The sequence below is a fragment of the Sminthopsis crassicaudata genome, chromosome 2 (assembly GCF_048593235.1).
Source record: "Sminthopsis crassicaudata isolate SCR6 chromosome 2, ASM4859323v1, whole genome shotgun sequence".
Classification (NCBI taxonomy): Eukaryota; Metazoa; Chordata; class Mammalia; order Dasyuromorphia; family Dasyuridae; genus Sminthopsis; species Sminthopsis crassicaudata.
Window position 1 is genome coordinate 37048443 of NC_133618.1, and position 24913 is coordinate 37073355.

The 24913-nt window shown below is 40.5% G+C and overlaps 1 protein-coding gene across 1 annotated transcript; it reads right to left on the bottom strand.

The window, feature by feature from the left end:
- Nucleotides 1-297: 297 nt before the first annotated feature.
- On the bottom strand, nt 298-24831 carry LOC141554178 (uncharacterized). The gene is made up of 4 exons (XM_074285806.1): nt 24767-24831; nt 5980-6106; nt 4870-4965; nt 298-2739 (listed from the first exon to the last, which is right to left on the bottom strand). Exons 1-4 carry the CDS (start codon nt 24779-24781, stop codon nt 1250-1252), a joined length of 1728 nt encoding a protein of 575 aa, XP_074141907.1. The 5' UTR covers nt 24782-24831; the 3' UTR covers nt 298-1249.
- Nucleotides 24832-24913: the final 82 nt, after the last annotated feature.

Consider the following 24913-nt stretch of genomic DNA (forward strand, 5'->3'; position numbering starts at 1 on the left):
AAACCTGCTTGCCTCAGTTCTCTCATCTATAAAATAAGCTGTAGAAGGATATGTCTATTTGTTTTGCCAAAAATACTCCAAATGATGTTGAGTCAGAAATGTTTGAACAATAAATACAGATGTTTAAGGCTGGTGACCTCTTGCTAGTTATGTTAAATGGGATATATGCTGAAATCCCTTCTAACAATGAGGTTTTGTGATCTTGTTATCATCAGAGCTCACTAGCTTGGCCAAATATAATATGAAATGCATTAGGAAGAAAGTCTAGAAATACAACAAAGAGTTACAAAACAAAAATAAAAGTCAAAACATCAGTATGCATTTATTAAACATTATGTGGCAGGAACTATGCTTGGTGCTGACAGCACAGATATGAAAGTGAGACAGCTCCTGTCTCCAGTGAGTTCACATTGTATTAGGCAGGATATGTAACATTTAAGAGAAGCACAGGATAAACCCAAAAGAATGAGGAAATGATTTAGGGAGAAGGATATCAAAAAATGAGGGAATAAGAAATATTGGGGAGAATGGGAGAGGGGAAAGAGAAAAACATTGAGAGATTGAGACAATAGTAATGGCTAGTATTTATCATGTGTACTTATTTGGTCCCCATTATCAGGATAATGAAACAAGTTGATTCTGTGTTGTTTGCATAGTATGATGTGAAACTGGAATTTACCTGGCTTTGTAATCCATAGAGTATCCAAACTCTGAGATTGTTTAGTTGGCATCTTTAAATAATTTTAGGCCACAAATGTCAACATCTCAATCTACTCGACCCTACATTGTGCCTCCCATCTCCTTCATGTCCCCCAATTAAGAAAGATTACTAGCCCAAACCCAACTGCTCAGTCAATATGACTGCCTAATGTGTTATAACTGCTTGAGCCCATGAAGCTATTTTCATGTAAAATAAGTAGTACTGAAAAAAGTACATACTCAGTATGGGTTCTACTAGATCTGTTAAGTGTTCTTGCTGGTTGAAAGTTTTCTCACATTATTTACATTTACATTTATCACCAGTAAGAATTATCTGATGTTTCTTAAGATTTGAACCTTAAACCTGAGCTGTACAAGAAAGCTTTCTCAACTTTGCACACTCAAAGAGGTTCTCAGTTTCTATTATGCAAAGGTGAAATTTCAGCTATATCCTGTTTACATTGGTACATTCAAAGGATTTCTCTCTAGTATGAATTTCATTTTTAAATTTTCTATACCACTTAAAAGATTTTCCACATTGCTGGCATTTTTAGGGTTTCTCTCCAATGTGAAATCGTTTATGGAAATTAAGGTTTCCTTTACGTTTGAAGGCTTTCCCACATTCATTGCATATATAGAGTTGTACATCAATATGAGTTTTCTTATGTCTCTTAAGATGTCCCGTATACTTGAAGGCTTTTCCACATTCATTACATTTAAAAGGTTTCATTCCACTATGAATTTTCATATGTCTATTAAGGCCTCCATTCTCCCTAAAGGCTTTTCCACATTCATTACATTTATAAGGTTTCTTTTCAGTATGAATTTTTTTATGTCTATTAAGGCATCCCTTCTGCCAAAAGCCTTTTCCACATTCATTACATTTATAGGGCTCCTGCCCAAGATGAGTTGCCTCATGTACTTCAATGCCTTCTTTACACCTGAAGGTTTTTCTACATTTAATACATTTATACAGTTTCTGTCCAGTGTGAATTTTCATATGCTTATTAAGAAGATCCTTATGGCTGAAGGCTTTCCCACATTCATTACATTTGTAAGGCCTCTCCCCTGAATGATTTGCCTCATGTACATCAAAGCCTCTCTTAAACCTAAAGGCTTTTCCACATTCCTTACATTTATAGGGTTTCACTGCAGTATGAATTCTCTCATGTACATGAAGGGTTCCCTGAAGTTTGAAGGCTTTTCCACATTCATTACATTTATAGGGCTTTTCCCCAGTATGTGTTGCTCCATGTACAACAAGGCCTCTCTTAAACCTAAAGGCTTTTCCACATTCCTTACATTTATAGGGTTTCTCTCCAGTATGAATTTTCTCATGTCTATTGAGGGATGCCTTGTCCCTAAAAGCTTTTCCACATTCATTACATGTATAAGGTTTCTCTCCAGTATGAATTCGCTCATGTCTATTAAAAGATGCTTTGTCCTTATAAGCTTTTCCACATTCGTTACATTTATAGGGTTTCCCTCCAGTAGGAATTCCCTTATGTTGACAAAGATATCCCCTTAGGCTAAAAGTTTTCTGACCTGTATTACATTGTTTAATAAGCTTTTTTTCCTTGAGATTTTTCTGATGAACAGTAAGCTGTGAATTGTAACTGGAAGCCTTACGACATTTACCACCTTTATGAGATTTCACTCCAGTCTGAATTTTTCTATGTACATTAAGGCATGAATTGATGTGGAATGTTTTGCCACATTCATTGATTCTATGAGGTTCTCTTTGAGAACACACTCCATGGGAATGATTAAGTTTTGTGAGGTTACTGAAAAACTTCTTGTATTTCCTAAATTTACAAAGCCTAGAAATTCTGCTACATGAAATTCTGCTGCACTTAACTATTAGCTTCATGGACTGTCTTTTCAAGTTATTTATCTGCTTTTCTAATCCAGTGTCATATTTCCAAGCTTCTCCCAATTTAGATTTGCAGAAATCATCCTTTATGAGTCTCTCTCTGGTAATAATACATTGTTGTGGCATTGACTCCTTGGTTTCACGTTCTCTTTTTTTAACAGTTGAATCTGAAAGTAACACAGAAAAATGTCAGCACCCACTCCCTAGTGTTGTAGGGAAAATTATGCTCAATTCTAGATTCAGTCATCTCCCTTAGCAAGAAGGGTGACTGATATGGACAAGGTAGAAGAAACATGATCAAGAGGGAGCTAAAGCCCAAAAACAGGTGAGGGGAAAATAACAAAACTGCCCAAGACTTCAAAAGTGTGAGCTGGAGAAGGAAATGGTAAACTATTTCAGGATCTCCACCAAGAAAACCCTAAACAAGATCACAAAGTGTTGGTCAGGACTCCAAGTCCTTAATAGAAAAGAAACATTCAGAAAGCCCCTCAGTTGAAGAATGGCTGAATAAATTGTGGTATATGAATGCTATGGAATACTATTTTTCTGTAAGAAATGACCAGCAGAATGATTTCAGAGAGGCCTGGAGAGACTTACCTGAACTGATGCTGAATGAAATAAGTAGAATCAGGAGATCAATATATACAGCAATAAAACTATATGATCATCAATTTTGATGAATGGGGGCTCTCTTCAACAAGAGATGATTCAGACCAGTTCCAACTGTTCTGTAATGAAGAGAGTCATCTACACCCAAAGAGAGGACTATGGGAAATGAATGTGGAACACAACACAGCATTTCCACTCTTTCTAGTATTGTGTGCTTACATTTTTGTTTTCCTTCTCAGATTTTTTTTTTCCTTTCTTTCTAGATCCGATTTTTCTTGAATAGCAAGATAACTGTATAAAAATGTAGACATATATTGGATTTAAAATATATTTTAACATATTTAACATATATTGGACTATCTGCCATCTAGGGGAGAGGGTGGGGGGAAGGAGGGGAAAAGTTGGAACAGAAGGTTGCAGGGTCAGTGTTGAAAAGTTACCCATGCAAATGTTTTGTAAATAAAAAGGTATAATTAAAAAAAAAAAGAAAAGAAAAGAAACAGAGATGAAATGAATTGCTCAATGTCACATGGTAAATTTTAGAGTCAGGCTTTGAACCCAGGTCTGCTAATCTGGAGCTCATTTAGTAACACTTCAAATCCTCGAAGCCTGATTTCACATCCTATGTTTCCATGTACTAAGAAAATCCCTAAATTTGTTGAGATAGAAAGCCAAAGTGTGAGGAGCAATTATGACACTTATGAGGTCACCATGGGTACTTACCCATGATAATCATAAGATGATGTGCATTTCTAAAATGGGAATGATACAAATACCATATATCCAAAACATTGGTAAAACATTAGTCATGCTACTAGTATATTAGTAATGCTATTAAAGTCACTAATGACCTTAAAGACAATTTTCCATGAAACAGTGAAAATGGCTGACAGCACCAATTAAAATTGGAAAGGGAAAGTAGGAAGTAGATAGAAGGTGTAGATGGCATCTTTATAGGAAATGGCACTGAAAAGAATGAGACAAATTGGAAGCAAGATAAAATAGGAAAGAGGATGGAGCAATGGTCTGATTTTTTTAAATAGAGGTCAGACTTAATTAGACCTGAAAGTTCTTTTCCCTTTATCTCTCACAAAAGACTCATCAAAGAGAAAAAATAATCTAAGGATTTAAGAATAGAAAATACTTATAGAAATAAAGGATAGGACCTAACATATGGATAAAAGGCTAAGCATGATCAAGAAAAATTACAGCTTTTTCTGAGACTAGAGAGAAATACAAGGGCAGATTTACTAGGAAACCATTCTTGACAGAAAAGGTGAGGTTACAGGAGGAGTGCAGGAAGGACAACCACAGCTCCTCTCCTCAGGTCTATGGACCTTGAAAGAGAACTCCAGGCATAACATTTCCAAGGTAACTCACTATAATGTCCCAGTCAAGCTCCTACTGGCAGTGAGTCCTGTCTCTGCCTAGATGTCTGGGTCAGGGGTTTTCAGCTGCATCTGACCCTTTATAAACTCCTCTAGAGGATTTCTTGGTAGAGATTCATATCTCAGAGGAGTCTGCCATTTCCTTCTCCACATCATGTCACACAGAGTTAAGGGACCTGTCCAGGGTCTCACTGTTGGGAAGTGTCTGAAGTCAGACTGGAACTCAGAACCCTGAGGCTCCTTCAGTCCAGAGCTGGCACTTGGCGGATTGCACCCCCTGCCCACCTGGTTATTACTCACCCTGAGAAATGCATCTGGGATCTTCTTCCCTTAATAGCCAGGGGGCTTCATGTCTCTCCAGATGAGAAATCACAGTTGGTTTAGTTACTGGAAGCCCTGTTCATGGAAAAATAAATTGGAAATGCTAAGAACACAAGAGACTCCTTGGAACTCAGTCCTGGTCTCTCTCTCTCTCTTTTTTTTTTTCCTTTGAGGCTGGGGTCAAGTGACTTGCCCAGGGTCACACAGCAAGGAAGTGTTAAGTGTCTGAGACCATATTTGAACTCCGGTCCTCCTGAATCCAGAGCTGGTGCTCTATCCACTGCGCCACCTAGCTGCCTCCTGGTCTCTTTCTAAAGAAAAGGGGCAGGTCTGAAAATGCCAGTGGAGAAGCACCAATGACCCCTGAAGGAAGTTTCCCTCAGCAAACGTGAGGGAAGGGACAGAATCTTTGGTGCAGACACAGGACAGATGGGTCACTTTCACACACTCCTAGTCTTCTGGAAAAAGTCTTTCCTTCTCTGCCCTGAGGCTCTATGGAGGAACTGAAGCCTGGCTGAGCAGAGAGTATGAGAGGAGAGCTGCTGATTTCCAGCTGGACAATGAAGGACTTTTTGTCTGGGAAGAGTAACAACTGCTCAAAAACTGACCAAAGGTCTGAGGGCATCTCTATGTAAAGGAATTTGTGAGACTCTCCATCCCTGTCCCGCAAACTCAAATTTAGCCAAGCTCCTCAGCCCCCCACAGCCATGGACAGATGGAATTCTCTGACCTTGCAGTGGCTCACACGTGATGCTCTCCCTGCCATCTCTGCACATTACCATGGGATGCTCCCCCAACTCTGCCATATCCTGTTCTTTGCCCTTCAACTCTTGTGACCCTAATTTCCTTCATATCTTAACCAAGGGAAAGCCATCTCTGGCTCATCCCCATACTGGCCATTCCCATTCCTTAGAATTTACTTATTCTGTACTGACAATTACATATTTCATGTCTCTCTGGTTAGTACAGAAGGCCTATGAAAGCAGCACCTAAATTTTGCCTTTGGTACCCTTGTGACTACCATTGTTCTTGGTACTCAGCCAGAGCTCAATAAATCCTGATTGAAAAACTAAGAACAAGGTACCTTACCAAGCAAGACAAAGTTCTCATAGTTCTCCAGCATCACTTCTCTGTACATGTCCTTCTGGCCAGGATCCAAATCGCTCCATTCCTCCTGGGTGAATTCCACAGCAACATCTTGGAATGTCAGTAAATTCTGAAACACCACACAACCCCAGCTTGAGAGATGAGATAGACATCAGAACTCATCTACTAATGAAGGTTGGGCAGGATGGAAGAGAGACCCTTGGAACTCAAAAAGATGAAATAAATGTTGTTTTATACATTTTTATTTCCTTTTCTGTATGAACTCTTTTTTTTTTTTTTTCCCCTGAGGCTGGGGTTAAGTGAATTGCCCAGGGTCACATAGCTAGGAAGTGTTAAGTGTCTGAGAACAAATTTGAACTCAGGTCCTCCTGAATTCAGGGCTGGTGCTCTATCCACTGCGCCACCTAGCTGCCTCTGTATGAACTCTTAAAAGACAGCCACAACACTTTTCCTTTTGGTTTCCTTGCAAAACCTTGTCTATCAAATTTTTCTTTTTCCTTCCTTCTTTCTCTCCTTCCTCCAGTGGACAGCAAATAACCCAATAGCAGTTAAACTTGTACAATTCTTTTAAATATATTTTCAACTTTATTACACTATGCAAGAAAAACTAGATCAAAAGGGGGAAAAATGGGAACAACCACAAAACAAAAAACAAATAAGCAAACAATCACAAAAAAGATGAAAATACTAGCTTTGTTCCACATCCAGTTTCCATAGACCTTACTCTGGATGCAAAGGCTCCCTCCATCACAAATCCACTGGAACTGCCTTGAAGCACCTCATTTTTGAAAAAAGCTAAAACCATCTCAATTGATCATGACATAATCTTGTTATAACTGTGTGCATTGTTCCCTTGGTTCTATTCTCATATAGAGTCAGTTTGTGTAAGTCTTTCTTTTATGAAATCAGCCTGCTTATTATATCATACAGAACAATAATATTCCATTACACTCATATACTCTAACTTATTCAGCCACTCATTTGCCAGTTTCTTGCCACTACAAAATTTCTGCACACGTGGTTTCTTTTCCCATTATATGATTTCTTTGGGATAAAGATCCAAAAGAAACATTGCTAGATCAAAATGTATACACAATTTTAAAGCCCTTTCAGCATAGTTCCAAATTATTCTCCAGAATGGTTGAATCATTCATAACTGCACCAATGGTATATTAGTGTCTCAGTATTCCCACATCCCTTCCAGCATTTCTCATTATCTTTTCTTGTGCTCTTAGTCAATCTGAGACTGTTACTTCAGAGTTATCTTAATTTGCATTTCTCCAATCAATAATGATTGAAAGAATTTTTGCATATGACTAGAAATGGCTTTATCTGAAAATTGTTCATATCCTTTGACAATTTATCAATTGGGAAATTGCTTGTATTATCAGTGAATGAGATAAGGTGAGATCTCTCAAGACAGTTGCGAAAATCGAGTAAGGCTTCATCTACTTCAGAATTCTAGTAGGCCTGAAGGACTTTGAAGTTCAAGTAAAGGACATTGCCTTCCCCTCCTATGCTATCTCCCTATTTCATCCAAATATGGGCAACTATGTACTTATTGGTCAAGTTCAATTTCATGGGTAGATCTCGCGGTTAGAATGTAAGACTCTCAGCCAATGAGGATGAGGGTCAGTGGTGGGAGGGGGCGTTTTGCGTTAGGGATTAAAGGTGCTGTCCTGCCCACAGGAGGCGCTTCCTCTCTTCGATAGTCGAAGAGTGAGAAGTACAATAAACTTTGCTTTTCTCTAGAGCTCTCTCCAGCTTTTTTTATTAAATGGTGACCCCTCACCATTTCCGTACCACACAGTTTGGGGGCTAGTCCGGATCCTTTACTCGGTGAGTAAGTGAACTCCTGGGTGCTAGTGGGGTGGCGCCCTGCCTTGATTTAGGCAGCCCGCCAGCTTCCAGGGGCTTCTCCTTGCTCCCTGACGTAGAGTGGACCCGAAGTGGAGAAACTCAGAGAAAAGCAACGGAAACTCCGCGGTGAAAATCCCAACCGGTTGGTGGAGGACAGATCAGTCAAGTAATTTGTTGCGCAGCAACCCAGAGGTAAGCGTCCTGTGAAGCCCCTTGAGTCTAGTTATAGATTCTGGAGGGGGCTGTAGACGGTAGACAGGAAGAGAGCTAGGCCTTCCTGGGTGACTGAGTTAACTGGTGACAGTTAGCGTGTTTGGGCGTTTAGGAGTCTGTTAAACTCCTTCCAAATTCAATGGGTGTGGCCTAGTCCCAGCCAGCCCTCGCGGAGAGAAATGAGAAAAATATCAGAAAATACCGGTAGATATTCCCTTGGGAGATAAATTAAGTAATTGGAACAAACTGCCAAAATATGAGGAAAAATAAAAAGCAAGAAAAAGATGATAAGGTATTGTTGTTTTGTTGCAGACTGGTGGTACCAAAAGGATTAAATGGTACCTGAAAGGAAGGACCTGAGAGGATTTAATTCCATTAGCCCTTCCAGGGGCCTTCGGGCCGGGAGGAGAACTAGGTCTTTTGAAGCAGGGGTCGTTTCAGCTGACCAGAAATACCTGTTAGTAGATCCCATTTGGGATCAGAAACCCTGTACATGGGGAAGTTTGTGGGATTGAGCCAGTGAAGATGGTGGCTTCCTTCCTCTTCCTCCCACGTGTCCTGACTGCAGCAGGGCCACGTGGGCCGGGGGAAAGAAACCGCTATTTGGTGAAGTTCATTGTTTTAAATATGATAGCAAAGTAGTTTTATATTATTGGGAATTTAAAGCTGTGATTGGGATTTTAAGTTAAAACATAGTTTTTTAAAACAATGCTGGTAGCTTACTTAGGGGAGGTTGTGGTTGTATCTCCCTACTTAGATGGTATGTTTGCTAGAAGTAATTGGGTAATTTGTAACTGAGCTATGCCTTAAGTATTTGTCAGCTCTGTTGGGCATGTATTAAGTTTTATGAAATTTGGGTCAGTTACGTGCAAACATTGAAGTGTAAAGTTTAAAAATATATACATATATATTTACTTAAAGGCGGGACAGGAAAGATTGATTTGTAAAAGTAATTAATAGTTTAAATGGAGCTATGATATATTGGGTCGGGAAGCATGGTGGTGTGGGGGAAGGGTGACCACGTGGAGAGGTCCCTCCCATTAAGTATAGTGGGGTTTTTTGTTTTTAATAACTGCACCTCCTTGCTGATTTAGATATTAATTATTTCTACTGTTTAAAGGAAAAGCCTACATTTATATGGTGTTGATAACTGAATGTTTTATTTTTATTTTTCAAGTCTATAACTGTTCTAAGGAGTTGGAACTGAAGTTTTCTGAAAACAAGTTATTCAATATTTATTTACATGCCTGATAGTCTCCTTGTTTAAAGATTATTTTAATCTGATCTGATAATTTGATAGGGTTATTTGCAAAAATTTTAATCCTGCTTCCTTTTTGTCCCCTGGAGAACAGAACTATTGCTGTATAAAACTGTATGACTATTGCTATTTTGGGAAATTTACTAGTCTGTTGTGTATAATATGATAATTTCTGTAAACAGGGGGGGAAGGGAAACTGAGATTTCAACTGGTCAGAAAATTGGGAAAAACTGATGTCTTATTTCAGTTCAGGCCTAATTGGAAACTACTTACTCTTTGCTTACCTCATCATTTTGTTTCCCTGATGAAGGACCTCGAAAATAGACATAATTTGGGTACTGAACGGAACTCTGGAAAAGGTAAAAGATTTTTTTTCTTTTTTTGCACCGGACATCCAGGCTGCTTCTGGCCTGGATCGTTGTTAGAGCTCTATGCTCGGCACAATTCTTTTAAGAATTGCTGCGATTGACGAAAGGTCTCCTTTTGTCTCGCTCTCTTGTCTCTACAGATAAGGGAGAGGCTGCAAAAAGTTGAAAAAGCTCTTTACCTGTCCACTAGCTAGACACACCTGATTTTAGCAGATGCTGGGTTTGGAGAAGGCTGCGGAGACAAAAGGCCTTTACAGGGGACTCTAGCTGAAAATTTGCTAGACTATGATTGGCTAGCTTATGTTTTAACTTTGAATTATTGTCCTGACTCAGTCCTGCCTCAGTTTCCCTGCCTCTTAGTTCTGCAAACCTCCCCCCCTGCTGCCTCTTTATCAGAATACTTGATAAGACCTTATGTTTCAGAATAGCAGAATGTCTCTCCCATTACAAGTTAATGGGAATCTATTATCAAAACTTCTTGAATTCTCTTGTGTGGAATTAGACATTCTGTATGATTGTATTTGCATTGGGTGTTTTTAAAAACAAACTGATTTGTATGAATAATGTTCACTTATGAAAGATCTACTTGGATATAAACTCATTGGGACAAATTCCTTATTGTTATCAACACAAGGTTATGATAAATATTCGTTTAGAATTTATGTATGGTTCTTCTAGGATGGTAAATGGGAAAAGAAATGGGTTTATTAGAACTTCCACTGTTACCAAGGGCAGTCTATCTGCCCATTAGTTGGCTCAAACTTGTGAATTGTTGTGAATTGTATGCTTTAAATCAAGCGTTAAAATTATTGCGTGACCAAGATGGGAATATATATACTGATTCTAAATATGCCTGGGGTGTGGTGCATGTATTTGGGAGGAAAGAGGATATGTAAACAGTAAAGGTAAAGAACTGGTTCATCATACACTAGTCAGAGAGATACTAGAAAATATTCTGACTCCTAGGAACATAGCAGTAATACATGTAAAGGGACATCAGATGGGAAATTCTTTTGAGGCAAGGGGAAATAGATTAGCAGACCGGGAGGCCAAGGGAGCCGGAGATCAGGAAATCCCTCATATAATGGCTTTGATACCTGTACTTCCCCCTAGTCTACCCTCTCCTAGTTTTACTCAGGAGGAAAAAGAGAAAGCCTCAACTCTCGGAGCAGTTGAGAACTCGGAAGGACGATGGCTCTTACCTGACGGCAGAGAGGTACTGACCAAAGCAAGTATGAGGCAAGTCCTTCAGCAACTGCACCAGGGCAGTCATTGGGATGTCCAAAACCTGTGTGATGCTATACTGACAAGGTATGTTTCCCCCGGCCTATATACTATGGCTCGACAACTGGTGGACGGTTGTCTTGTTTGTCGAAGGACTAACAGGGCTGCCCAACGCCAGCTTCCAAAAGGGGGACGACCTCCTGGAATCAGACCATTCCAAAGCATCCAGGTGGACTTTACTGAGCTGCCACCAGTGGGTCGCCTTAAGTTCTTGCTGGTCATAGTGGACCATCTGACCTCATGGGTGGAGGCATTCCCGTCCAGCCGAGCAACTGCCTCGACAGTTAAGTAAGGTCTTATTAGAACAAATTATTCCTAGGTACGGAATGGTGGAGAGGATAGACTCGGATCAGGGAACACATTTTTCTGCCCAGGTATTGCAGAATCTGATTAGGGCCTTAGAAATCACTTGGGATCTCCATACCCCTTGGCATCCTCCCTCCTCAGGGAAAGTAGAAAGGATGAACCAAGAAATAAAATGGCAGCTGACTAAGTTATCTTTAGAGACCCAACTACCTTGGACAAAATGCCTTCCTCTCGCTCTGGTTAGAATCAGGACCAAGCCACGTAGAGATATTGGGCTTTCACCTTATGAATTATTGTATGGTCATCCTTTCCAGGCTTATCCTAAGGGAGACTGGGACCCTATTTTAGAAACTAAGGATTTGTTTGTTAAGAGATATGTGAAATCATTGCTGGAACATTTGCAAGGACTTCAACAAAAAGGGCTAATAGCTCAGACTTCTAGGTTTCCCTGTTCATAGAATTCAGGTTGGTGATTGGATGCTGATCCGTTCCTGGAAGTACGAGAAGCTGACTCCGTGTTGGGACGGACCCTACCAAGTGATACTGACTTCAGATACTGCGATTCGCACCCAGGAACGAGGCTGGACACACCACACCAGGACAAAAGGACCTGTGGCACCACCTTTATCAGAGTGGACAGTTGAAGACAGGGGAGACCTCCAATTACATAAGAGGAGGGGACCTCCACTGAATGGGAACACTGATTCTGAATCCAGTGCATTGTAACTGTATGACTTCTCTTTTCTTACTTTGGGTCTCTTTGCCTGTTTGTGATTTGATATATTTTCCTTTGGGAAGTTCACCTTAACTTCACGGTGTTATAATAGCTGAACATTATGAGGCTCTCCCTAAGCTTTGGGTTTATCTATTTCCTTATGACCTTCTAGAGATGAGAACCAATTTCTCCTGCTCATGCAGAATATAAGGAGAACATTTAACTTATCAAATTGTTGGATCTGTGGTGGATCCCAACAATTGAACCAATGGCCATCGGTACCTGTCCCCTTAAGCCCAGCCGGATCCTTAGCAACAGATCCTAAATTCATAATGGGACCGGTTTCCAGAATTGAGAAGAGAAACATCAGTGGTCATTGACAGAAGATAGGAAAGGGAAATACTGCTTAAATCAGACAGGACAAGGTTTGAAGCTGGGAATTAGTGTATGTGAGTGGACCTATTCGAGAACAGACCTGAGGCCAAAGACAATTGATTGTACAAAAATGTCTAAATATTGGCGGGATACGGGGAGGAATCCTCAATTGAAGTGTGGGAAGGACTAGAAAGACTGTACCTTGGATGTTCTCCCAGAAATAGGAGAGCAGGGATATTGCTATCAACAAGTCACTACTGCTGAGTGTAATGAAGTAGAATGGGATGTATTGAGATGTATAAAAGAGAATAAGAGGAAAAGGAACATATACATTGGGTACAGTTACCAATGGGGTTGGTATAATGTCACCCCAGGGACACCCGGGCAATATGGGACTCTGTTTTCCACATTTTGGAGTACCTCTAATCTAACAGGCCAGTGGCCAGTTGCCAATTGTAGTTGGAGAAAAGAGCAAGGTTTATGGAAATGCCAGTATGTCCCCTTTGTGGGGGGAAGCCCCCTAGGGACGAGAGACCATCAATATTACCCTTTTACAAGGAATAGCTCAGACATATTTCCAAAGGAACAACCTGCTCTAAAGGGTCATTATTGGATCTGTGGTTTAACTGCCTATACTCACCTGCCTCTCAACTGGACGGGGAATTGTTATATTGGACTAATAAGGCCAAAATTTTTCTTTCTTCCCGAACAGGCAAACCAATATTTAGGGATTCAGTTGTACGATGATTTGGGAAGGGAAAAAAGGAGTTTAGATACTTCCATCACTTGGACTGGAGATGCAAATGGTTGGGGTGAGGCCTGGCCCCCAGAAAGAATAGTCAAAGAATATGGGCCAGCAACTTGGGCTCAAGATGGAAATTGGGGATATAGAACTCCAATATATATGTTGAACAGAATAATTCGGCTTCAGGCAGTTGTAGAGATTATCACCAATCAGACAGCTGAGGCACTAGATCTTTTGGCTGATGAAGCTACTCAAACCAGAGAGGCTGTTTTACAACATAGACTTGTGCTGGATTACTTGTTGGCTGAGGAAGGGGGAGTTTGTGCTAAATTAAATTTATCCACATGTTGTATAAAGATTGATAACAATGGTAATCTAGTGAAAGAAATCACTAAGAACATTAGGAAGCTTGCTCATGTTCCTGTACAGACATGGACCTCACCATTCAGTACTTCTTGGTGGTCCTGGTTTGGGGAAAGCTGGTGGAAGCAGCTCCTTTGGTTTGGCCTTATAGCTCTTAGTGGTGTTATATTACTCCCTATCTGCATCCCCTGTTTGATCAGATTAATAACCAGAATTGTCCGAAATTCATTATCTGGAATGGTTAGGCTAGAGGAAAAAGCTGAGGGGTCTGTTAGATTGAGGGTATTAAAAGGACAAGGATGGGAGCCAGTAAAACAGTGGCAACAAGAACCAGAAGGAAACGAGGAATTTGATAGGGAATGTGAGGTTATGTTACAAAAATTTGAAGAGATCTCAATGTACAAATAAGAGGAGGGACTGAATGAGATAAGGTGAGATCTCTCAAGACAGTTGCGAAAATCGAGTAAGGCTTCATCTACTTCAGAATTCTAGTAGGCCTGAAGGACTTTGAAGTTCAAGTAAAGGACATTGCCTTCCCCTCCTATGCTATCTCCCTATTTCATCCAAATATGGGCAACTATGTACTTATTGGTCAAGTTCAATTTCATGGGTAGATCTCGCGTTTAGAATGTAAGACTCTCAGCCAATGAGGATGAGGGTCAGTGGTGGGAGGGGGCGTTTTGCATTAGGGATTAAAGGGGCTGTCCTGCCCACAGGAGGCGCTTCCTCTCTTCGATAGTCTACTCGAAGAGTGGGACGCCCTTCTCGCGAGAAGTACAATAAACTTTGCTTTTCTCTAGAGCTCTCTCCAGCTTTTTTTATTAAATGGTGACCCCTCACCATTTCCGTACCACACATCAGGAATTTGAGACAATTCTCTATATATTTTACAAATGGGATCTTTATCAGAAACATTGGATATAAAATTTTTTCTTAGTTTTCTACTTCCTTTCTAAGCTTAGCGGCATGGTTTTCCTACAAAAACTTTTTCATTTAATATCATCAAAATTATCCATTTTGCATTTCATTATATTTTCTAGTTCTTTTTTGTCCATAAATTCCTTCCTTCTCCACAGATCTAAAAGGCAGACTATCTCTTGTTCTCCTAATTTGTTATCCTTTATATCTAAATCATGACCCCATTACAAACTTACTTGGTATAGGATGTTAGCTGTTAGTCAGTGCCTAATTTCTGCCATGCTGTTTTCTAGTTTTCTCAGTAATTTTTTCAAATATTGAATTCGTATCTCAGAAGCTAGGGTCTTTGGGTTTATCAAACACTAGATTATTATAGTCACTGACTTACGTTTTGTGAACCTAATCTATTTCACTGATCCATTATTCTATTTCTTAGCCAGTATCAAAAGGCTTTGATAACCAGTGCTTTATAATGTAGTGTTAGGTCTGGTACAGCTTGCATACTTTCTTTTATCTTTTTTTTTTTTTTTCCATTAATTCCCTTGAAATTCTTGATCTTTTGTTCTTGCAAATGAATTTTGTTATTATTTTTTGTAGCTTTGTAAAGCAATTTCTTGGCATTATGGCACTGAATAAGTAGATTAGTTTAGGTAGAATTGTCATTTGTATTGATGGGGGTTGAGGTCCCTTTAAGATTCCTTTCTGATTTCCAACACACACACCCCCCCCCCCAGTGGCTGAAGGAGCTAGGATGTTTAGATTCACAAATCCTGGTCAAAAGGCACCCTTTTGGAATTCTAATGATATCGGGCTTTCCCAGCCCCCAGGGGATCTGAGCTGGCTTGGGTTTTCCCAGCTCAGAGTTCAGCTCAGATTTCCCAACCCCAACAAACAGTTTCTTTCTAATCTGAAAATCATTGAATTCTATTCAATGCTGACCCCAGCTGAAAACCTGCCAGGAGCCAGGGACTCCACACACCTTCAAGATTATAAAAAGGGAAACCCTTTGAGGCTACTCTTTGCAGGAGCCCCCCAAACATAGTATCCTTCCGGCCATGTAAGGATTCCTGTCCGCTCGGTGACCACCTCTGGCCCTGATGTCTTTCTACCTTTGCCCTTACTTCCAAACCCCAAATAAATCTTTTTATCAATCTAGGTTTTCGGGCCTGTAAATTCCTTTATTGGGAACTCTGCACCGTCACTAGACTTTATTTAACTATGTATCTATCCTTGCGCCAAACCAAAAGGGGTTCCCCCCTTTCCAAACTCTCATCAGTATTATAGTAGCTTAGGCCTATACATGAACACTTGATATTTTTCCAATTGTTTGCCACTAAGTTTATTTGTGTGCCAAGTATATTGTAGTTGTGTTCACATAGTTCCTGGCTTTGTCTTGGAAGGCAGACTCCCAAATATTTTATATTATCTACAGTTATGTTCAATGGGATTTTCCTTTTTATCTCTTCCTGCTGGTCTTTGTTGGTAACATATAGAAATGCTGATTCATGTGGGTGGGTTTTATTATATTCTGCAACTTTGCTAAAGTTCTTCATTTTTTCTGGTAGTTTTTTAATCAGTTCTCTAGCATTGTTTAAGCATACCAGCATATCATCTGCAAAGAGTGACAACCCTGTTTCCTCATTATCTACTCTTAATGCCTTCAATTTCAATGAAACAGAATTGTAAAAAATTTACTCTGGAGACACTGTGTTGTTCCCAAATCCAAAGCCATGCCAAGTTCTGTTTTTGGATACAGAATAGAATGGAATCAAACCCTTTTTCTCAACCCAGTTTTGGGTGCATCTGGTCTATCAGCATAGGGCTTAGCTATATGTATTCGACAAGCTAACAGTGTGCATCAAGTGGAGTAGTAGGTGATTTGTCTCAGTACAATATTCCCTGTTGAGATGGTCTGACCATTTTCTGTTGAGTGGCTATGAGTCTAATTAAGATTTTGCAGTGGCCTGGACCTTAATACAGTAAGGACCTGGGAGAGCTTATCATGAGGCAGAGTCACATGGTGTAAAAAAGAGCAATTCTTTCTTTTTCTTCTATGGGATTTAGCACAATTTAGTTGATGTAAAAAAAAAAAAATCAATAAACTATATCTTAAGAACATTGTAGATTTTTATCCAATTTTTTTATTATTGGGAACATAACTAATTGTTCAATACTTTTAACACCTTAATTTGTCTTTGGGGAAAATTGGAACAAAGGAAATGTCTGACCATTGGGAAATAAATGACATACTGATTGTGGAATATTGATTATTATACTACAATACTATTAAAATTAAAATGAACCAAGAACATAAAAAAATATGGAAGAAAATCAAAGAAGAAATCATTTAAACAATAATTTCATTAAAAAAACAATACTAATGAGAAAACATAATAAACTTATAGGATGTAATCAAAGCAGTACACAGAAGAAAATTTATATCTAATAAAAGAGAAAAAGCAGATCAATGATGAAACTGAAAAAGCTAAGAAAAGAATAAATTAAAAATCACAATTACACATAAAATTGGAAATTCTGAATATCCAAGGAAACATTAAAGAAATCAAAGATATGAAAATAATTGACTACATTAATAGACCTAAAAGGCAGTGTTAGAAACACACTAACATTTAAAATTTAGATAGGAAAGAAAAATTATTAAAGAAGAATCTTAAGGAATCATCTTTTTTTTCCCTCAAGGCAATTGGAGTTAAATGACTTGTCCAGGGTCACACAGCTAGGAATTAAGTGTTTGAGGTCACATCTGAATTCAGGTCCTCCTGACTTCAGGCTGGTAATCTAACCACTGTGCAACCAACCTGCCCACTTAAGGAATCATCTTAAACTTTCTGGCCAGATATGCTCTTCCTTCATATTTCAGAAGAGGAAGCACTGAGCACAGAACCAGAGAAGCTTTATATTTGTTAGCTTACCCATAGTCCCCTCCCTTGAGACAACAAATTAGTCCTTTCCCTCTAGGTAAAACTCTTTGCCCAGTGTAGAATTCCTCCTAAATATTTATAAGTATTTTACCTCTTCTTTATCCTACATCCCAGGTTCAAAACTGGCAGAAAATTCCTCCTGTAGTATATGCAGTTTAATGAGCAACTAGCCTATTAAGCAAGTTCTGATCATTGACCCCAACCAGTTTCAGCTGTTATGTTCAGTTTGTGGTTTTGTTTGTGGCCAAGTCCACCTGTACCTTCTTAGCTTCCAATTCCTAGTCTTCTCCAGGTTTCTGAGATAGTGAAACATAAATGTTCTGTGTTCTTTCTTAATTTCTGTCATTCTATGTTGGAGGGAAAACTGGGACATTGATGCATTGTTGGTGGAGTTGTGAACAAATCCAACCATTCTGGAGAGCAATCTGGAACTACGCCCAAAAAGTTATCAAATTATGCATACTCTTTGACCCAGCAGTGCTACTAAAAATACTAAATAATAATACCCAAAAAATACTAAAGAAGGGAAAGGGACCTGTATGTGCCAAAATGTTTGTGGCAGCCCTTTTTGTAATGGCTAGAAACTGGAAATTGAATGGATGTCCATCAATTGGAGAATGGTTGGGTAAATTATGGTATATGAATGTTATGGAATATTATTGTCCTGCAAGAAATGATCAGCAGGATGAATACAGAGAGGCTTGGAGAGACTTCCATGAATTGATGCTGAGTGAAATAAGCAGAACCAGGAGATCATTATACACTTCAACAATACTGTACGATGATCAATTCTGATGGAAGTAGGTATCTTCAACAATGAGAAGATTTAACTCAGATCCAATTGATCAATGATGGACAGAATCAACTATACCCAGAAGGAACATTGGGAAATGAGTGTAAATGTTTGCATTTTTGTTTTTCTTTCCAGGTTATTTTAACCTTCTGCATCCAATTTTTTCTTGTGCAACAAAAAATTCGGTTCTGCACACATATAATGGATCTAGGATATACTTTAACATGTATGGGACTGCCTGCCATCTAGGAGAGGGGGTGGAGGGAGGGAAGGAAAAAATTGGAACAGAAGTGAGTGCGAGGGAAGGAAAAATTTGGAACAGAAGTGAGTGCAAGGGATAATGTAAAAAATTACCCATGTCCAAAAAAAATTAAATTAAATTAAAAAATTAAATTTAAAAAAAAATTTCTGACATTCTGAAAACCCACTATTCAGTGTTACTTATTACTGTTGTGCCACAGTTCTCTTTAATTGTCCTGACTCAGTTTCCCTAATTGGTTCTGTCCCAGTTTCCCTAAATTGTTCTGCCTCAATCCCCTTAGTTGCAAAACCCCGCTCTGGTTCATTAAGACTGAGGGCCATTTGCTCTAAGGTTATAAATTGTTAATATGAGACTCAACATATGGGGGAATACAGACTTCCTGGCTCCTAACTCTTTCTGTCATCAAAAATTTATGGCAATACCCCTCTAAAATATTCCAAAAAATAAAACTATCTCAGATACCTCATTGACATCGTTACTTCTGTTTATTCAGACATCCTGACTCTGGCTCCCTAGTTTTCCCCCCATCCTGCTAGAACCAAATTTATGGTCCTGAAACTTATCTCTCTTTTCTTCCTTTGTTTTTAGAGTCCTATAAAAAAAAAACCTGGGATTCTCACATTCGCTACTGGATACTTTGAAACAAGAGTTCTGTCCAATCAATTAAACTCTCCAATTAATAAAATATTAAAAACTCTCTAATCTCTATCTTGCCTCAGTTTCTCCAACATTGCAATTACCTTACCTAACCTCGAAGCTTGCAGCACACTATGGAAACCTAACTTTTCAGAATTTCTCACACTGTTTGTATGAATAAAATAAAAAAACCTAATCACAATAAAATGGATGAAACATTGGTAAATTTCTTAAAAAAAACAAAACAAAAAACTGTTCCTGGTCTCACGCCTCTGCCATCTGTGACCATACTGAGCCCCACTGAGCCAGGGACCACCCAGATGCCCTACTGAGGGCTCCCCAGAGACGGAGGCTGGGCAGTGGCCCTGGCTGATTGCCCCTGGGAGCTCGGGATGCCATCCTCAAGCAGGCCCTCCTGCTGACCACAGGGTCCCTCAGGTTCTGGGCTATGACTTTCACTGCGGCCTGGGCTATGGGATTTTTGGCTCCTTTACCCCCACAGGTTTCCAGGCCACCAGCTTCAGCCCTGAGGTCCACAGATGGACACCAGGACTGAACAGAAGCTGGGGCCAGGGAAGGAGAAGCAGGAGAGCCAGGCAGGCCTGAACAAGAGCCATTGTCCACTGAGGGCCTGCACCATCTTCAGGGGCTACTCTGTGAGTCTCATCAGCCTGGTGACCCAGGGATCATCGACACCTGGAGCGACACAAACAGTGGGTGTTCTGGGGACAACTGTGGGAGGCAGAGGAACATCTGACCACACATGGCCCCCGCCGGCCTACGTGCATTTAGTCTGAAGGGGAAGGCCCCGAGACAAAATGCCGGCCATAGGACTGCAGACCTGCTCCTCCTCACTGACAATTACTGCAGCTTTGAGAACTGCTGGCTCCCAATTTGGGGTCAGATGGTTCTGGAGAAAGATCAGGGGAAGGACAGAGCAGAAAGGACACCTGAGAAGATGACTGCACAAGTGGACAAAGAAATCCTCGATCCTGACGCCATATTACTGAACACGGAAGAACAACATCCTAGGGCTAAGCCCGGCTCTGACAGAGACCACTCATGAAAGAGAGCAAGACTTGTGCTGTACATTGTGCAGGATTTCCAGAACTCTCAGGCCCTCTCTGCCAAGCTCACAGGCCTGATGGCCCTGGCTTCTGCTGACACAAATGGTGCCCATGCCGACCCACGAGAACCGTGCCGATTATGCTGCATATAGCAACACTGGACAGGAACTAGACTGCGCAGACTGGGGCCCAAGGCTGGATCTCTCTGTGCCCTGGGGCGAGATCAGAACAGAATGGAAGCTGTTAAGGGCTATGCTGATGTTGTCTTTCCTCTGCTTATGGCAGAGACTTTGGCCCAGAAAATCAGCACGTTGAGTCCAGAGAGGAATGATGAGAGCAACTGGGTCTAACAAGGACTTGGAAGCTGGGGTTCTGGATTCTGTTTGTTGTTTCACATTTACTCCCCAGAAACCCCAACTTTCATGGTGCCCTGACCAATGTCAGCAAATACCTAGACCTGCGAGAAAGGTCTCTTTATGTGGCAGGTGATGGTACACATCCCTAAAGCCAGTGAACTCCATGCATCGCCCCCCCGCCCAAAAAGAAAACAATTTACCAGTATGAAAAATGAACAGGGTGAATTTACCACTCTGAAGAGCAAATTTAAGTAATAACCAGGAGACATAATGTCCAAATGTGTGCCAGTGAATATGAAAATATACAGGAAATGCATGAATACTTATAAAAATAATATAAATTGATTTATATTGATGGAAGAGGAAATCAAATATGTAATCCAACTTGAGAAAAAAAAAAATTTTTGAGCACACCATCAATGAACTTGCCAGAAAAAATCTACCTAGTCAGATGCATTCACAAGTTAATTTTCCCAACTTGGAGAACAATTAACAGCAATACGATATAAATTATTTGGGAAAATAATAAAGAAAATTAGAGAGCTGTTTCCAACAATCCTAATTGGAATATTGATGCAAAAGTTTTAAGTGAAATATTAGGAAGGAGAGAAATCAAAGAAATCTGTAACAAGGATAATACACCATAACTAAGAAGGATTTATACCAGAAATGCAGCGTTGATTCAATATTAACTTAACTATCAGCATAATTGATCAGCCTAATAATAAAATCAACAGAAATCATATGATTATCTCAATGGATACAGAAAAATCTCTTGACAAACAAAACAGAGTATGCCATTAAAAATAGAGGAATAAATGGAGATTTCCTTACAATGATAATTATTATCCATCTAAAATCATCTGAAAGCATTCTCTGTAATAAATATAAGTTAGAATTCTTCCCAATAAGACCAGGATAGACAGAAGCAAGAATGCCCATTACCACCATTATTATACTGGAAATGTTAGCTACAGCAAGAAGAGAAGGGAAAAACAAACAAACAAACAAAAACTGGAAGAATTAGCATGGGGTATGAGGGGGAAAATACTACACTCTGCAGACAATACGAAGGCATCTTTAAAGAATCCTATATTCACTCTCATAGACACCTCCATGTATACATAAACACATGCATACACTCAAATACACTTATATCAACATACACACACACACACACACATATACCCACAGATGCATTTACACAGACATACACACGGATCTAAAACAATAGCAGGGCTGACACACAAGGTACATCTCTCTCCTGATGGAATCACTCAGTTTCCCTGTCAGAAAACAAGGATCCCAAGCCATTCCTCCTGGTTTTCCAATAAACTCTACTCGGAATCCTTATTACATCGCTGGCAGTCTCCTCCTTCTGACCCACTAACTCTGCTCCTGACCTTCTTCTTCACTGTCCTAGCTATTCCTTACCATTTCCTACCCAGGGATTCCTCCTCCCCTTTTCTCCCCCCCCCTTTATCCCACTCCCATTAATCTGAACACCCACCTTTTAAGGTCTTTATAAAAGGTTAGCTATGCTCATTGATGCTCACAAAAATGAGCCAAAGTGGGTCCTCGGACCCATATCTCTCCTGCCTCCCGACTTTCCCCATTTTCATTCATGGCTTCCCAATAAGTACCACAGCTATCTCCCCAAACACTGAGATCCTTGAGGGCAGGGCCTCTTTTTGCCTTTTTCCATAGGTGTTTAATCAGTGCTTGTTTGTTTTGTTTACATTTTTCTTGCTGGCTACAGCAGGTGCTTAATCAATGCAGGTAGTCTTTAGGACTGCAGTCTACCCCCTCTTAAGTGCTAAGGAAAGAACTGGGGTCCAAGGGACTAGCTCAGGTCACACTGAGGAGGTCCTGAATGGTGTTCTCAGGCTGTCATCCTCTCTACACAGTAACTTCATCCTTTTAAGCATTGTGGCACATTTATCCTTGGCCACCCAAGGGAACCCTTCCCTGTTCCCAGTGCTACTAAGCTCTGCTCCTTAGCTCTGTGTTAGCCTTTGGTCACCTTGGCACGACCAGCACTTGCAGCTGCAGTGACCAGCTTCACTCAGAGCCTCACTGATAACCCACCTCAGCCGCCTCCTGGCCCACCCTCCAAATCAGCTCTAGATCCAGTCACAGCACAAAGGAGATCCAGAAGATGAGATCATAGCCCCATATCCCAAAGGACTCTGGGCTCCACTTGTTTGGAGGGAAACTGATTGAGTGGGCCCCCAGAAAGGCGCACCCTGATGTTGTGTTCATCTCTGCTACTGTGCCCTGGTGACTGTGTCTCCAAGATGTCACCAAACGTGGGCTTCAGTTCATCTCTGTAACACTCCAAGCCCACGGACCCCCGAATTTCACTCCCACTTTTTGGACACTACTTAACAAGTGCTGGGGATTTGGCCCCAAACATTACAGTGTGGGTCTAATCCTCAGCCCACTTTTCAAAAGATTTAGCAAATTAAAACAATGGGGAATGATGAGGTCTTCGAGGTGTTTTGGACAAGAGAAACTAAAGAATTGATCCTTACAGAATACAGGGATCCTCTCAGCTCTATGGCCCCACCTAAGTAACCCTCCAAGAGTCCTCAGGCCCCCAGTCGTGTCCTGTCTGAAATCCCAGTAATGGCTCTGTTGTTAAATTTTCCCTAATAAAACCTACTTGTGGAAATCAAGCTATTCTCCAATTGATAAATGGTCAAAGGAAATGAACAGACAATTTTTGGATGAAGAAACTGAAACTTTTGTAGCCATAAGAAAAGGTGCTCCAAATCAGAGAAATGCAAATTAAGACAACTCTGAGATACCATTACACACCAGTCGGATTAGCTAAAATGACAGGAAAAGAAAGTGAGGAATGTTGGACGGGATTCAGGAAAACTGGGACACTGATGTATTGCTGGTGGAGTTGTGAATGGATCCAACCATTCTGGAAAGCAGTTTGGAACTATGCCCAAAAAGTTATCAAACTGTACAGACCCTTTGATCCAGCCATACTACTACGAGGCTTATATCCCAAAGAAATACTAAAGAAGGGAAAGGGAAAGTATGTGCCAAAATGTTTGTAGCAGCCCTTTTTGCAATGGCTAGAAACTGGAAATTAAGTGGATGCCCATCAATTGGAGAACGGCTGAATAAATTGTAGTATATGAATGTTATGGAATATTATTGCTCTATAAGAAATGACCAGCAGGATGATTTCAGAAAGGCCTGGAGAGACTTACAGGAACTGATGCTGAGTGAAATGAGCAGAACCAGAAGATCACTATAAACGGCAACAACTAGACCATATGAGGATCAATTCCGATGGATGTGGCCCTCTTCAACAATGAGAGGAACCAAATCAGTTCCAATGGAGCAGTAATGAACTGAACCAGCTACACCCAGTGAAAGAACACTGGGAAATGAGTGTAGACCACAAGATAGCATTTACACTCTTACTATTATTGTTTGCTTGCATTTTTGTTTTTCTTCCCAGGTTATTTTTACCTTCTTTCTAAATCCGATTTTTCTTGTGCAGCAAGAGAACTGTATAAATGTGTATATATATATTATATTTAAGACATATTTTAACATATTTAGCATATATGGGACTGCCTGCCATCTAGGGGAGGGGGGGAGGGGGAGGAGGAGAAAAGTTTTTGCAAGGGTCAATGTTGAAAAATTATCCATGCATGTGTTTTGTCAATAAAAAGCTATTTTAAAAAAATACTTCTGGGTCCTTCCAAGGCTGCTGTCTTTCCTTTGGATCAGTCCTCCAGGACATTCTAACTCCTGGTCTTTCCCTTCTCCTTCCCTTCTCCTTCCCTTCCTCCCATTCGGCTTGTTTTCCCCTACTTCCCATAGCTCCTCCTCTTTACAGCTAATTAGCTTTTCTATGGGCCAAAGTCCCTTTCGGGATTTAGGCTCCCAGCCCAGGACACGCCCCAACCTCACAGGGTGCCCCCTTTCTAGTGAGTAACAATGAGGAACTTGACTTTCATCTCCTCCCCACTCTATTTTATATTTACTATTCCCAGTGTCTATGGAATGCTTTCACTTTGTCTGTAATCTCCTCTCCTAATTAAATCTGCATTTGCCAAAACATTATGGTAATTGTGAATTCTTCACAAGTCCCTCAACTTTTGGGGTCTCCCATAATCTGCTGTCCACAAAACCCCACAATATTTTGGTTCTCAAACCACATCAAAGGCAGCAGAATTAGAACTTAGGACCTCGGGGCCTCCTTTCTCGCTCCCTCAGCTCCGGCCCTGTCTCTCCAGTTGGGCCGCCCAAACCAAAGCTCTCCCGCCCACAGGCACTCACCCACGTGGCGAACATGTCTCCTCAACATCCTACGTAACTAGTGGAAAAGACGCAATATAGCCACCTCCCCAACTGCGCCTGCTCAGAGGTAGCATGGCCCTTGCTGGCATCCGTCCGAACCTGAGATTTTTTTTTTTTTCCTCGCTT

Bases quoted from the DNA above. Each gene is read 5' to 3' on its own strand.
- LOC141554178 (XM_074285806.1), bottom strand. The intron at 4,966-5,979 runs GTAAGGTACCTT...TTCCATGAACAG, and splicing joins TGAGAACTTTGTCTTGCTTG to GGCTTCCAGTAACTAAACCA. The intron at 2,740-4,869 runs GTGAGTAATAAC...TGTTACTTTCAG, and splicing joins TCCCAGATGCATTTCTCAGG to ATTCAACTGTTAAAAAAAGA.